At 45.2% G+C, this 14,964-nt stretch overlaps 1 protein-coding gene across 4 annotated transcripts in view; it reads left to right on the forward strand.

The window, feature by feature from the left end:
• The window catches only part of GALNT11 (polypeptide N-acetylgalactosaminyltransferase 11), an 89,964-nt gene that overhangs the window by 27,183 nt on the left and 47,817 nt on the right, over positions 1-14,964 (forward strand). For all 4 annotated transcript variants that reach the window (XM_030550050.1, XM_030550047.1, XM_030550048.1 and 1 more), the window contains 3 exons: positions 93-425; positions 8,270-8,393; positions 11,720-11,886. In XM_030550050.1, the coding sequence (XP_030405910.1) occupies positions 131-425; positions 8,270-8,393; positions 11,720-11,886 (586 nt within the window). In that variant the 5' untranslated portion in view covers positions 93-130. The remainder of the gene's footprint in view (positions 1-92; positions 426-8,269; positions 8,394-11,719; positions 11,887-14,964) is intronic.

The following is a 14,964-nucleotide window of genomic DNA, read 5'->3' on the forward strand; positions in this document are numbered from 1 at the left end:
AAAAGTTGGCATTTAGTTACTCATGCATAAGTCTACAGAAGAGTCTTAACAGATGGAGGTCTCAGTTCTGTGTTTCTTTGATTCTCTTTCAGGGAATTGAGAATGGGCCATCAACAATGCTAAGTCTACAATGGGAAGTGTCACGCTTCGCTATTTCTGCTATGGGTGCCTTTTCACATCTGTGACCTGGACACTTCTGCTGTTTGTTTATTTCAACTTCAGCGAAGAGACCCAATCTTTCAAGAATGTGCCCGTCAAGGGGCTGGAACCTCAAAAGCCACTTCCTAAAAAATTCTATCCCCGTTTCACTCGGGGTCCAGTTCGCATACCTGAACCACAACGGAAAGGCAGCAGTATAGGGAATCCATTTGGAAATCATGCACAGGACCCAGTGAAGGGAAACATGGAGCTCTCCCCTGAAATGGGTAAGTGGGCTTGGTCATCTTCATTATCAATGACGTACACGCACACACAAACACATCTTAGTTAAATCGGTAGAAGTGAGACCATAAGACTTTAAATGTGTCCAAAGAAAATTTTTATACTCAAAGAGAATATTTATTAAAATGTTTATTCTGGTGTTTCTCTTGGTTTCAAAGTAGACTTAAAGTTTATTCTTTTACGATATGTATTTGTTTAATCCAAAATGTTGTAGTCTAACCTTTATTCTAAAACATTTTCATCTTTGCTACATAAAATGCTAAAACAGAGAACTTCTGACGTTTAACATCCAGGGTACAAACTTTGATATACTACCTTACCGCTAGTAGCATTTGTATGTCTCATGTTGGTAATTTACTTTGAGGGGGATTGGACTAAAATATGTGTGAAATTTTAGAGGCTGCAGAAAAACTCAGTCCATCTTTTTCAATATTAAAGATTTAAGAAGTAGTTTGCTTGGCAATAGTATGAGGCCTATGTTTGCTATCCATGTATCATAGAAGTATAACATGATCTACAAACAAGACTGGAAAAGGGAAGATGAGTAGTTCATTTATCTGACAGGGTCAAGTCTTGCTTACTTTATTCAGGCAAATAGGTCTGTTGACTTCACTGGGACTACTTAGAAGAGTGTGGCATTTTGAACTGAAAACTGGCCATTGAACTGGAAGAAGGTAGCGTAAGTCAGGCCTGGTCTGCACTACGCGTTTAAACCGAGTTTAGCAGCGTTAAACCGTTTTAACCCTGCACCCATCCACACAACGAGGCCCTTTATATCGATATAAAGGGCTCTTTAAATCGGTTTCTGTACTCCTCTTCAATGAGAGAGTAGCCCTAAAATCGGTAGTATTATATCGGATTAGGGTTAGTGTGGCCACAAATCGACGGTATTGGCCTCCGGGCGGTATCCCACAATGCACCATTGTGACCGCTCTGGAAAGCCATCTGAACTCGGATGCACTGGCCAGGTAAACAGGAAAAGCCCCACGAACTTTTGAATTTCATTTCCTGTTTGACCAGCATGGAAAGCTCACCAGCACAGGTGACCACGCAGAGCTCATCAGCACAGGTAACAATGCAGTCTCCTGAGAATCGAAAAAGAGCTCCAGCATGGACCGCACGGGAGGTACTGGATCTGATCGCTATATGGGGAGAGGATTCTGTGCTAACAGAACTCCGTTCCAAAAGATGAAATGAAAAAATATTTGAAAAAATTTCCAAGGCCATGATGCAGAGAGGCCACGCCAGGGACTCAGTACAGTGCCGTGTGAAAGTTAAGGAGCTCAGAAAAGCCTACCAGAAAACCAAAGAAGCAGATGGAAGGTCTGGGGCAGGGCCGAAAACATGCCGCTTCTACGCTGAACTGTATGCAATTCTAGGGGGGGTCCGCCACCACTACCCCTTGTCCGTGGATTCCGAGGTGGGGCTGGTAATCTCAGCCATGGCTGAGGATTCTGTGGACGGGGAAGATGAGGAGGAGGAAGAGGACGACGAGCTTCCAGAGAGCACACAGTGCTCCATTCTCCCCAACAGCCAGGAGCTTTTTCTCACCCTGACGGAATTACTCTCCCAAGCCACTATCCCAGACAATGAAGCCATGGAAGGGACTTCTGGTGAGTGTACCTTTGTAAATATAAGACATGGTTTAAAAGCAAGCGTTTTTTAATGATTAATTTGCCCTGAGGACTTGGGATGCTTTCGCGGCCAGTACAGTTATTGGAAAAGTCTGTTAACATGTCTGGGGATGGAGCGCAAATCCTCCAGGGACATCTCCATGAAGCTCTCCTGGAGGTACTCCAAAAGCCTTTGCAGAAGGTTTCTGGGCAGGGCAGCCTTATTCCGTCCTCCATGGTAGGACACTTGACCACGCCATGCATGCAACAAGTAATCTGGTATCATTGCATGACAAAGCCTAACTGCGTATGGTCCCGGTGTTTGCTGGCATTCAAGCAACATCCGTTCTTTATCTCACTGTGTTATCCTCAGGAGAGTGATATCGTTCATGGTAACCTAGTTGAAATTCAGGAATTTGAGTAAGGGGACAGAGATGGCCATTCCTACTGGGCTGTTTGCCTGTTGCTTAAAATAAATCCTTCCTTGCAGGTAGCCAAGCAGGGGGAGAGGTGGGATGATTGGCGCTGAGCTTTTTTGCGTTTGGCTAGCAGGGATCTTCCCTGCTACCAGCCACAGGGTGGGGGTGGGGAGGGGAGTGTTTAATAGTGATCTTCCATGATACCAGCCACGCGGTGTGGGGAGGGGTAAAGTGAACATCCCAGAGAATTGGATGGGGGGGTGGTTTCTGCTGCTGCATGTTAACAGGAAAGAAGCAGCACTGAATGGGATTTGCTTGGTATTTGGGAAAGGAGAGCACTGTGTATACAAAGGCTGCAGAAGCTGAAAGACAGTGGCTTACCATGGCCGCATGCAAGCTGAATTCTGCTGCCCGGACCTGTGTCTGTGAGATCTGTAACACCAGAGCTGAAGGCACTTAATATTAAGATGCAAAATGCGACCTTGTAGTGAAATCACATGTGCTATGTAAGGTGAATAGTGCTGTTCACCGTGAAAGAGTATAACCATTGTTCTGTAAAATATATCTTTCTAAATACTTCTCTCCCTTTTTTCCCTCCCTCATGCAGCTGCAAATTTTTCAAGCCTCCCTACTCCGTCCTGAAGGCTATCTCAGATAAGGCGGCAGAAAAAAAAGACGTGAGATGAAATGTTTTCGGAAATCATGGAAGTGACCCGCAATGAAAGAGCTCATCTGAATGAGTGGAAGGACATGGTATCAAAGTACAGGAAAGATGCCAGTGAACATGAGGACAGGAGGGATCAACGTGAGGAGAGGAGGGACTCTCCAGATGAGAAGTGGCGACAGGAAGATCAGAGGTGGCGGGATGCAACACTGGGACTGCTGCGTGATCAAACTGACATGCTCCGGTGTCTGGTGGAGCTTCAGGAACAGCAGCAGGGTCACAGAGTGCCACTGCAGCCCCTGCGTAACCACCCTCACCACTCACCATGTTCCATATCCTCCTCACCCAGACGTGTAAGAACGCATGGGGGAAGGCTCCATGCACCCGCCCACTCCACCCCTGTGGACAGCCCAACCAAAAGGCTGTCATTACTTTGAAATATTTTTAGTGGCCTTTTCCTTCCCTTCTCTCCTCCTCCCAAACCATACTCGGGCTACCTTGTCAGTTCTCTCCTTCTTTTTATAATGAATTAATAAAAAATACATGATTTTTAAACAATAGTGACTTTGTTTCCTTAAGCAAGCTGTAATCGAAGGGGGAGGGTGGGTTGCTTACAGGTAATGAGTCAATCAAGGGTGGGGTTCATCAAGGGGAAACAAACACAGCAGTCACACCGTATCCTGGCCCGTGATGAAACTCGTTTTCAAAGCTTCTCTGATGCGCACTGCTTCCTGGTGTGCTCTTCTAATCGCCCTGGTGTCTGGCTGTGCGTAATCAGTGGCCAGGTGATTTACCTCAGCCTCCCACCCCGCCATAAAGGTCTCCCCCTTACTCTCACAGAGATTGTGGAGCATACAGCAAGCGGCAATAACAATGGGGACATTGGTTTGGCTGAGGTCTGAGGGAGTCAGTAATGTGCGCCAGCGAGCTTTTAAATGGCCAAATGCACATTCTACCACCATTCTGCACTTGCTCAGCCTGTAGTTGAACAATTCCTGACTACTGTCCAGGCTGCTTTTGTATGGCTTCATGAGCCATGGCATCAAGGGGTAGACTGGGTCACCCAGGATAACTACAGGAATTTCAACATCCCCAACAGCTATTTTCTGGTCTGGGAAGTAATTCCCTTGCTGGAACTGTTTAAACAGAGTAGTGTTCCTGAAGATGCGAGCGTCATGAACCCTTCCCGGCCATCCCACGTGGATGTTGGTGAAACGTCCCTTGTGATCCACCAGTGCTTGCAGCACCATTGAAAAGTACCCCTTGCAGTTTATGTACTGGGTGCCCTGGTGCTCCGGTGCCAAGATAGGGATATGGGAATCCCATTGCAGCAAAGCCATCCACTATGACCTGCACATTTCCCAGAGTCACTACCTTTCGTAGCAGCAGCTTAATGATTGCTTTGGGTACTTGCATCACAGCAGCCTCCACAGTAGATTTTCCCACTCCAAATTGATTCCCGACTGACCGGTAGCTGTCTGGCGTTGCAAGCTTCCAGAGGACTATTGCCACTTGCTTGTCAACTGTGAGGGCTGTTCTCATCTTGGTATTCTGGCATTTCAGGGCAGGGGAAAGCAAGTCACAAAGTTCCATGAAAGTGCCCTTACATATGCGAAAGCTTCGCAGCCACTGGGAATTGTCCCACACCTGCAACACTATGCGGTCCCACCAGTCTGTGCTTGTTTCCTGGGCCCAAAATCGGCGTTCAGTGGCTACAACCTGCCCCATTACCATCAGGATCTCCAAAGCGCAGGGGTCCGTAGTTTGAGAGAATTCTCTGTCTATGTCCTCATCATTCTTGTCGCCGCGCTGCCTTAGCCGCCGCCTCCTCGCCTGGTTTTGCAGGTCCTGGTTCAGCATAGACTGCACGATAATGCGCGAGGTTTTTGCAACATCCATGATTGCTCTCTTGACCTGAGCAGGGTCCATGCTTGCTGTGCTATGGCGTTTGCACAGTTCACCCAGGAAAAAAGGCGCGAAACAGTTTGCTGCTGCTTTCATGTTCCCCTTATCTGGGTAGTACTGACTGGTTTGGAGCAGGATCTTCCTGCTTTGAGGCAGAGGAGAACCACCCGCGACAATGTTTTTTGCCCCATCAGGCACTGGGATCTCAACCCAGCATTCCAATGGGCGGGGGAGACTGCGGGAACTATGGGATAGCTATGGGATAGCTACCCACAGTGCAACGTTCAGGAAATCGACACTAGCCTCAGTACATGGACGCACACCGCTGAATTAATGTGCTTAGTGTGGCCGCGTGCACTCGACTTTATACAATCTGTTTTAAAAAACCGGTTTATGTAAAATCGGAATAATCCCGTAGTGTAGACGTACCCTCACTCTACTTGTGTCTCAGCTCTTTCCGTTGGAAGTATAATACAGAATATATTTTTTGTCTAGCCCTGAATTTAATACTGGCAGTGCTCACTAACGCTGCCTACATTCTTCTTCAGTAAAATTTCAGTACACTGTCAGCTGTTGGAGAGTTTTATAGAGTTTAAGAAAAAGCGTACCAAAATGTAACTGCAGACTTGCTCATAGGCTTACGTGATTGATAGAAGGTGAAATGCCTTCCAAAATTTAACTACCAACTTGTGATGCCACGGGGCATGCAAATTCTTACCAGTTTGCTGTAATACCAACAGCTGCTAATTGCTGCATAGTCCAGAGGTGACCATCTCTTTCCAAGTATTCACTGCTTGCCAGGAAATGAATTGGAGTGTTGCAGCAGAAAATCTCTTTGTTCTCCAGAGAGACATACCTGGCCCTCCCTCTAACAAGTGATGCACCAATGTGACTGCCATACGCATTGTCTGTACTGGGGTTTTTAGCCTCAAGTGCAGCATTACTAATGTAGCAGCAATGGCTCACACCCCTATACTAGAGGTTTGAAACCATGGGAAACTACATCAGTGGAAGTCACAGTTCACACCAAAGCAATCTGTCTCCATGGGGTTTGCACTGACTGGGGGTTTTATCCACAAAGTTCACTGCTATGTGACAAGCCATTAGTCACAGAGGTTAGACATGTGACTATTAATAGTGTCACTTTCCCTTCCTCGTCCAGCAGTAGCCACAAAAGCAGTGGCACAAACCCTTCCCTGGAGATGCACATCTGACCTTAGCAACGCTTTTGTGTGTCCAGAGCAGTGGTGGGCAACCTGCGGCCTGCGAGCTGCACACAGCCCATTAGGGTAATCCGCTGGTGGGTCACCAGTTTGTTTACACTCACAGTCCACTGGCACAGCCACCCACAGCTTCCCACCACTGGTCCAGAGGCTCTAAGCTCAGTCATACTTGCATCCTCAGCAAGCATTACTGCCATTGAGCTTGCTCAATTCACCCGCCTTAAGGGCCATATGCTTGAAAATGTCATGCCGAATTGCACTGGTTTTTGTTCTAGACACTGCCCTCACACAAGTGTCTACACTTTTTTTCCCCCTTCTCTAAACACAGTCAAACTCATAAATATTATTGAAGCTTGTTTTGAAGAGCTGCATGCAGCCTAACAATGTGTATGCAAAGTGCCTGACAAATTCCAGTCCAAACAACAGCTCTCAGCCCTTGGAAAAGAAGGTTTGCAATGGAAACATCAACAAACCCTTTACTATAGCAGTGTTATGTGTGTTTCATACATTTACACGAAAAAAATATAGATTACCCTACCAGATGGCATTTTGTTTTCAGCTATAATATGCCAAACTGTTTTTTTAAACTGTACAACCTGGTATATTTATCGCTTCTCCAGACTGGACAGACACGAAACCCTTCCCTATAACATTAATCTAAGTCTAACAGAGGCCTAGCTGTCTCCCAAATTTTTATATAGGCCGTGTCCTGCAATATAATACATTTGGCTTTCACAAGTCCAGCTAGTCTCTGGGTTTCAAGATTCACTGTTACATATCCTTTGGTGTAAATCCCATTACCATGTGACAGTCAGTCATGTTACATCTGTGCTATGAAGGGAAATGGGGAGAGCTTGCTGTTTTCCCCTTCCAAAAACATTTCTGCAGCTTGTATTTCTCCTTCTATTTTGCCTCTTTTCTTTCTGATCTTGTCACCTCCCTGAACACGCTGAGGCTGTCATTGCCCTAGGTCACCTGGATTTTGTGTAGCTCTCCAAAGCAAGGTCATCTCTTGGGTGTATTGCAGAAGATGAATTTAGGGTTTCCTTGCTTATTGGTTTGTCAGACCTTTGACATGTTGAATAAGGGAAAAAATAAAGGAAGCCATTTGTTCCAGTACTTCAAAGCTTGTACCAAGAGTTGAGTGAAATGTCTCAGTGAGTACAACAGAGCTGAGTGGAGTTTGGGACCTTGAACAGTAGAGTTTAAATTGTTTTTGGCCCCAAGCACAGAGTCAGAGACAGAAAGAGTGACAATGCAAGATTTTGCCGCTTCTACTAGCATACTTTTTGAGACTGAATGGCTGCCTCTACCCTGCCACTGGACTCAGCGGGAATTGATGTTTCTGCTAAAACGATCAGCGAAGAAATAGTAAACTCTGTTGCTCTTGAAGTTGTCCTTCTGAGGCTTGTCTCAACACCTCAGGTGAGATGAATGATGGTAGATCGGGCTTCTTTGATAGCTATTGTTTTTGTCTTGCTGAAGTCTCATGAAACTGCACTGCACTAGGGCCATGATTGGTTGGATTTTCTACCACTACAAGGGCAGAAACTTGCTTATTTAAATAGAAACATAAACTTTATAGAAGGTTAATCTGCTATGGATACCAGATTATGCATCAAGAGGGCTAGATCTGGCTGATTAGTTGGGTGTTTGACACCTGTGTTTTATACTGAGTTAAGAGTGAGGTTTTTAGGGGGAAGGAATGTGTGGGGAATAGGAAATAAGCACAATGGGGCTATCACTCTTTGGGGGATGTTATGCTCCATTCACATACAGTCTATTTTTATTACACCTATAATGGTTGTTCATAGACGTAACCTATTATTGGGGTAGAAATTGAAGTATTCATACAGAAATGTGCTTTGAAAACGGGTTAAAATATGGTTTGTAAAGGCAGATTGTGAAAACTATGCATGAGTTAACCATTCCATTTCAGTACTTGATCATTGCCAGAGGATGTTTTTGACCCAGTGAACTGATTTTGATATGTTTGTATTATAGGCATGATTTTTAACGAACATGATCAGCAGGTGAGAGACTTGGGCTATCAGAAGCATGCCTTCAATATGCTTATCAGCAACCGGTTGGGATACCACAGAGAGGTGCCAGATACAAGGGATGCAAAGTATGTCTTTTGTATCATTTTCTCTGTAAATATAATGTTGTTGTCAAGGGCCCCGTATACTAAATAATGAGACTGGAGTTAAACATTTGGCTGTTACACATCTTTTATATTTTGCTTTCAACATGTCAGTTACCACTGAAGGGAGATTTCCAGTCCTTTAATACTTGCAGCCAGATGGCTTGAGGTTATTCTTTTAGTTTGGAGGGCTTGCTTTATTGAATACTGTTCAGAATTGGATCTCAAGAGGCAAAAGGGAATGGGATAATAATTGTACATAATTGGAAAATCTCTACTGAGCAGGTCACGTGAGAAAGTCAGACAAACTCTACCTTAAGACAGAGTGCGTGCATGTAATTTTAAGATCACCTACACAAACCATATGTCTACCTACTCTATCACACAAGTCTCTTTGAATTTAGATTTTAAAATACAGTGTGCCTTCAAAGAAATACATATATAGTAGAATCTTTACAAGCTAATGACACTCAGCTGAATGGATCAGAGGTTTAAAGTAGAAAATATTTTCTTGGTCAGATGTTAGATGGAGAAGCTAATAGGTTAGAAAGTATCTTGCTCAATTTAAATATGAAAAGCCATCTAGTGGTCATCTCAGGGACCTAACTTCAAATATATGGTAGTGGAATGGATTAGATCAGGGGTCGGCAACCTTTCAGAAGTTGTGTGCTGAGTCTTATTCACTCTAATTTAAGGTTTTGTGTGCCAGTAATACATTTTAACGTTTTTAGAAGGTCTCTTTCTATAAGTCTAGAATATTTAACTAAACTATTGTATGTAAAGTAAATAAGGTTTTTAAAATATTTAAGAAGCCTCATTTAAAATTAACTTAAAATGCAGAGCCCCCCGAACCGGTGGCCAGGACCCAGCAGTGTGAGTGCCACTGAAAATCAGCTTGCGTGCCACAGGTTGCCTACCCCTGGGTTAGATAATCACTAATTGGTATAACGCAGAACCTCTCTGTATTAATTCTTTGTAATGGACAAATAACCAACTAATGGTGAAATTGATTCCATGTAGTGATCAGAGTGCGCTCAAGAGATCGCCATTAATGGATTATCAGGGATATTTCACGTGAGGACAGAGAGACATGGAGCCATAGAGAAGTTTGCATAGTGCATACATGTATTCTATGCAGGTGTACTCTGAAGTGTTATTTTAAAGGGATGATATGTGGAAAAAAACACAAAATTCTTTACCTGTATTATTAATTACATACTAGGGTCTTTAAAAATGATATAAAAATATATGTTTTTCCATTTATTCTGTTGGAGTGAATAGCAAAAAGGTAAGCAGTGTGGTGAGTATAACTGACTGCTTATCTCACTTTTTTTAATATTCAGTTTCACATTTTGCGTCTCATGCACCAGTACAATGTTGTTAAGGTTTTCAATTTGCGTTAAATGTGTTTAAGCTGCTAGTGCTCATGAAGTTTATATCAGTAAGTTTACACCCAAATTAGGTTTTTAATTAAACACATTTTTCCCCAGACACACAGAGCACCCCAGCTGCCACTGAAGGTGTTACAAATTATTGTGTTCTGTACCTCGAAAATCAGACCCGTAAAGTTGAAACATTCAAGTTAATGAGTGTTCGAAGGCTTGATGGAGCCTAGGAATAGCAGAGCACTCTGTCTTTATATACTACGTCACATTACTGCATGCTAGTAGAGGTTGGGAAGGTGAGAAAAGTTTAAATAGGGCCCTTTCTTGATGTCGTGGAAACTAGTGCTGTCTATCTAGTGACTTTCTGTTCGAAAGCACAATTTTTCTATACTCTATTACACTTAGATGGAGTAAAGCAACCATTGGAATGCCCCCAAACATGTGCACGCTCTCCCCCCTTCCCCCCCCCCAATCATGGTGTAACTTGCATTTTTGTTGTGGTTACTCAATTGTGTGTAAATGTAATGGGCCATAGATGTTGCACAAAAGCGCATATCCCTCCCAGAGCTAAATCCACTTGAATTCAAGTGAACAGGCTTCTTAACGCAACCAGAGTTGCATTTTAGGTCCTGAAGTTTTTGCTATCACTTGGCATTTTGCTATCTCAAATGCCAGTATTGACAATTTACCCTGTATCATATCAGATTTGTAGATATCAGGGAGAGAAATTGAAATAGGCAGATAAAAGTCCTCTTATTTTTGCTGAAAGACTTTCAGTGCCTGCTCTAATTACCGTTTGCTAGGAAGCTGACCCTATAGCACTGTATGCCCTTAAGGGCATACAGGTATTACATTTTGTAACATGCAGCAATAAATTCTATTTATGTGGGTCTGAATTGTGTGAACTGTAGGTATGAGGCTACTCTATACTTGGTTGAGCCCTAATGTAAGTATTATGTTAATGAACATGTCTTAGGCCTTTGTCTATACTACGGAGTTAGGTCGACGTAAGACAGCTTACGATATGCACCTAACTACGTCAGTGTACGCACTTCAGCCTTGCTCCCACCGATGTAAGCGCCCTACTGCACTGACATCATAACTCCACGTCCATGAGGCATAGGACTTATGTCAGTGTAGTTAGGGCGGTGCAGTGTCTGTGTAGATGCTAGGTTACTTACATCTATTGGCTGTCATTCTGTCTATTTAACGGCTCCTGGCTCCCAACTTGCCAGCTTGTCTCTGCTCTAAGCAGTGCTGCCACCCAGGCTTCTGGCTCAGGCTGTTACCTGGGCTCCCTGCTCCCCACGGGGAGCCCTGCTGCCCTCCTGGCTCCCTGCTCCTAGCCGGGCTGCTTCCCAGACTCCTGGCTCCCCATTCCGATCTGGGCTGCCACCTGGACTCTTGGCTCCCCACTGGGAGCACAGCAGCCAACCAGACTCTGGGCACGGATCTCCCCTCAAGGAGTCTGGTTATCCTCCCCCAGGCTCTCGGCTCCCTGCTCCACACTGGGAAAATGGCTGTACCCAGTGTGGGGAACTCCGCTCCTGGAGCCCAGTGCTGAGCCAAGACATCAAGGGGGGCGGGGGGAGCCGAGAAGCTGATGGGGAGCTGCACATGGAGTTGCGAGCCCTGACTTTCAGCCCCCCCCAACGCTGCACCTCTTAAGCTGGTGTAAGGGCTCCTGGTGAAGATGTGCACCACCGGCAGAAGGAGGGCTGTGTGGACATGAACCACTGCCGTAATTACGGCAGTGGCTGTAAGTTGTCCTAACATAGGTCGGCTTAAGTTTATAGTGTAGACATGCCCTTGAGCGTAACACTGAAATGTGAGAGAAGAATTTCTAATTCAATATTAGTGTTGCTGTTTATGGAGGTTCAGTCTTGTACAAATATACATTGACCATGTGTGTGTCTTTTTTTGTAGGTGCAGAGAAAAGTCCTACCCTTCTGATTTACCATTTGCCAGCATTGTTATCTGTTTCTATAACGAAGCATTTTCTGCTTTGCTTCGGACAGTACATAGCGTGCTGGATCGCACTCCAGCATATCTTCTTCATGAGATTATCTTGGTGGATGACAACAGTGAATTGGGTGAGTGACAATCTCAGTAATGCATTTGTGCTGGCGTTGCATATCTATGCTTGCCCATACTGGTGATGTTTGGTTTTCCTATCTCTTCCTATGCTTTTATCAGTAAATCATGTATTGTGTAGACATGACCATTCAAAATAGTTAGTTTTTTAAACTTCACTTGGACCAACTAGAGTTAAGTGTTAATGTCAATAATAGTGAAGATTTAAGCAGCTGGGATCAGTTGAGCTATGAATAACATATGACAATATATAGGAAAGTTTGCGGGGCCAGCTTAGTATTCAGAATGGCTTCTGCAGATGCTCTAAGAATAGATTCTTCGGGCCCAAACTCTCCACAAGCCTTTATTTACTACTACAAAAGTGTTGCCTACACACAGTCCTGTGCTACATTATTGTTTCTGTGGCCATATAAGTTGCTGTCGCACTACAGATATAGTGTGTGATTTCTGCCAGCTCATCAATTCAGTGGTGATGGTGTACTTGGGAGCAGAGTCCAGCTCTTGGTCTGGGAATGCTATGCATTACTCTCTGGCAATCTTGTGGTTGTCCCAGGAGTGGTTTTCACTAGCTTTTGATGGAGCAGCTGTCCAGCCCTGAGAAGCTGGAAGGGGGTTAGTGCAGTGGTGAGGCCCCTAAAGGGGGTAGGTCTGTCGGAATGAGTTGTCAAATATTTGTCTGTGGTTTAAAGATCATGCGCCAGCCCTTTTCCTTAGCGCACTCTGCAAATCAAAATAAGCCACTAACTTGGAAGCATGCTGGCATTTGATAAGCTAAGCAGCAGCTGAGAAATATGTCGGTGTAAACAGCGATTACAGCAACATTGTGTATGCTTCCTATTTTCTTGCTATATAAACATCTGCAGCCTTATGTATCTCTTTCATCTGATCCTTTTTTAATATACATAATTAACTCCTCCTGTTTATCGCCATCTGATATCAGGCTTGTCTTTGTGAGGCTGATTACATCTGTATGGTTTAGAATGGAATTCCCTTGTTCTTACAAGGCGAATTTGTTTCTATTGAGTCAGAGCAAATGTTAAAGTTGGAGAGAGAACTAGGATTAAATACTCTGTCCTTTGCCAATAAGCTTGCCTAATGTTTAAATGCCTATTTCGTGGTTGTCCTCTTGAGGTTTGGAAGGAGTGTCCATCCCACACCACAGAGTTTCTGGCACCACTTACTGCTTTCAAGTTTCAGAGCCTTTAAGTTCAGCAGTAAACTTAACTCAAATCTGAGTCTTCAAATATGGCACTGACTAAACATAAACATCCTTCCTTGCTGACCAAGCCTGCTGACCCTGTAACTATTTTGGTATGTTGTTGTTCTGAAAGCCTAGTTAGTGTCAAAGTCTTGGTGTGGTCATGCTAATATTTCTAATTTTAAACCAGCCTCAAGTGGCTGGAGAATGGGGTGAGATTTCTTCAAACAAAAGGCTTCGTGCACTCTCTCATTGATAGTGCAACAAACTAATGATGACATTGATACCTTCTTCTAATGGAATAAATTTCAAAAGCAAAAGAGAGCAGAGGTGGTTTTCTCATTAAGACCCTGGACCAGAACTTCAGTCCCTGGCTCTGTACAGATTTCTTGTGTGGTCTTGGGTAAATCGCCAAATTCCTCTGTGCCTTCATTAACTGTGTGTAAAATGGAGATGATAGCACCTTCTTTCTCCAACATTTTGTCTTATCTGTTTAGCTCTTCAGGACAAAGATTGTTTCTGACTTTATTTATCCACCCTCCTAGTGTAATGAGGCCTTGGTAAGGTTTGGGGCCTGTAGGTGCTATTGTAATACAAATAATAGTATACTCATGAGGGCATTCTGCACAAAAAATCAAAAATTCTGCAAACAGTATTTTAAAATCCTGCTTGTTTCATTAGTCAATAAATAAATGCAGAGGCTCCAGCATAGCAGTGGGGAGCACAGACCGCTGGCTGCATGAAGGTGGGAGATGACTCTGCAGCCTCCCCATCCCCGGGACACGGACTCAGCGGTGGACTTCACCTGACCCTGACACAGCACAATGTCTGAGCCTGTCCCAAAAACTCCTGGGGCCCTGCCCCTCTGTGCCAGGCACACCAGGTGTGAGGGAGGCAGGCTCAACCAGGCAGGATCCAAGTGCGGAGGGGCTCAGTGTGGGGTGAGAAGATTCTGTGTGGGACAATCTGGGTGCAGTGGGGAGGTTTAGGTGTGGGGGGAGCTGGATGCACAGAGGCTTGTTGGGAGGGGGCTGCAAGTGCAGGGGCAATGGGACACTGCAGGGGCTTCCAGGTGAAGGTGGTTGGGGCTCAGCGGAGGGTCTAAGTGTGGGGGTTTCAGCGGGGGTGTCTTGGTGGGGGACTGGGACTTGGTGGGGTGGGAGTCTGGGTGCAGCTAGTTGGAGGTCAGTGGCATGGGGGTCTGGATGTGAGGGCTCAGGGTGGTGCAAGGAGTCGGGCATCAGGGTGGAGATTTGAGTGCAGGGAGCTCACTGGGGCGTGTTCTGGGTGCAAGGGTGGGGATCTGGGTGCAGGGGGCATCAGATGCAGAGTTTGAGGTTCATTGGAGTGGGGTTTGGGTGTGGATGGGTTGGGGGGTTCTGGATGTACCAGGTGAGGCTTGGCAGGGGTATCTGTTTATGGGAGGTCTGGATGCACGGGGATTTGGTCGATGGGGGAGCAGCTCCCTGTACAGTGGCCCCTCCCCTCACAGCTGAGGAGTGATGGGGGTAGGGAACAGGGGAGGATGCTGAGCTTTCTGCAGCTGTGGGAGGTTTCTGGAGATGGATCTGACAGAGCCCCAACCACTCCTTGCAGGGAAAGAGGGAATCCCATCCTCTCCTGTCTCCAGCCCAGCTGGGACTAGCAGCTGATCCAAGATCACGGTAGGATCCACTGGCTGGGGTGTCCCCAGCCCTGCGGTGATTTACCTTTCCACTGGCTGCTCCGGATGCCTGAAATGATGTACTTACACTGCTAGGGAGTAATGTGTGACTGCTCTTGCAGCTTCCCTTTGCTTCCCTGTCAGCAAGTCATTTTTCTGTGGGGATGCAATGAAATCTGTGCTGGACATGAATTTGCAGAATTCCCCCAGGAGTAA

Source organism: Gopherus evgoodei, chromosome 2 (assembly GCF_007399415.2).
Source record: "Gopherus evgoodei ecotype Sinaloan lineage chromosome 2, rGopEvg1_v1.p, whole genome shotgun sequence".
In the NCBI taxonomy this organism is placed as follows: Eukaryota; Metazoa; Chordata; order Testudines; family Testudinidae; genus Gopherus; species Gopherus evgoodei.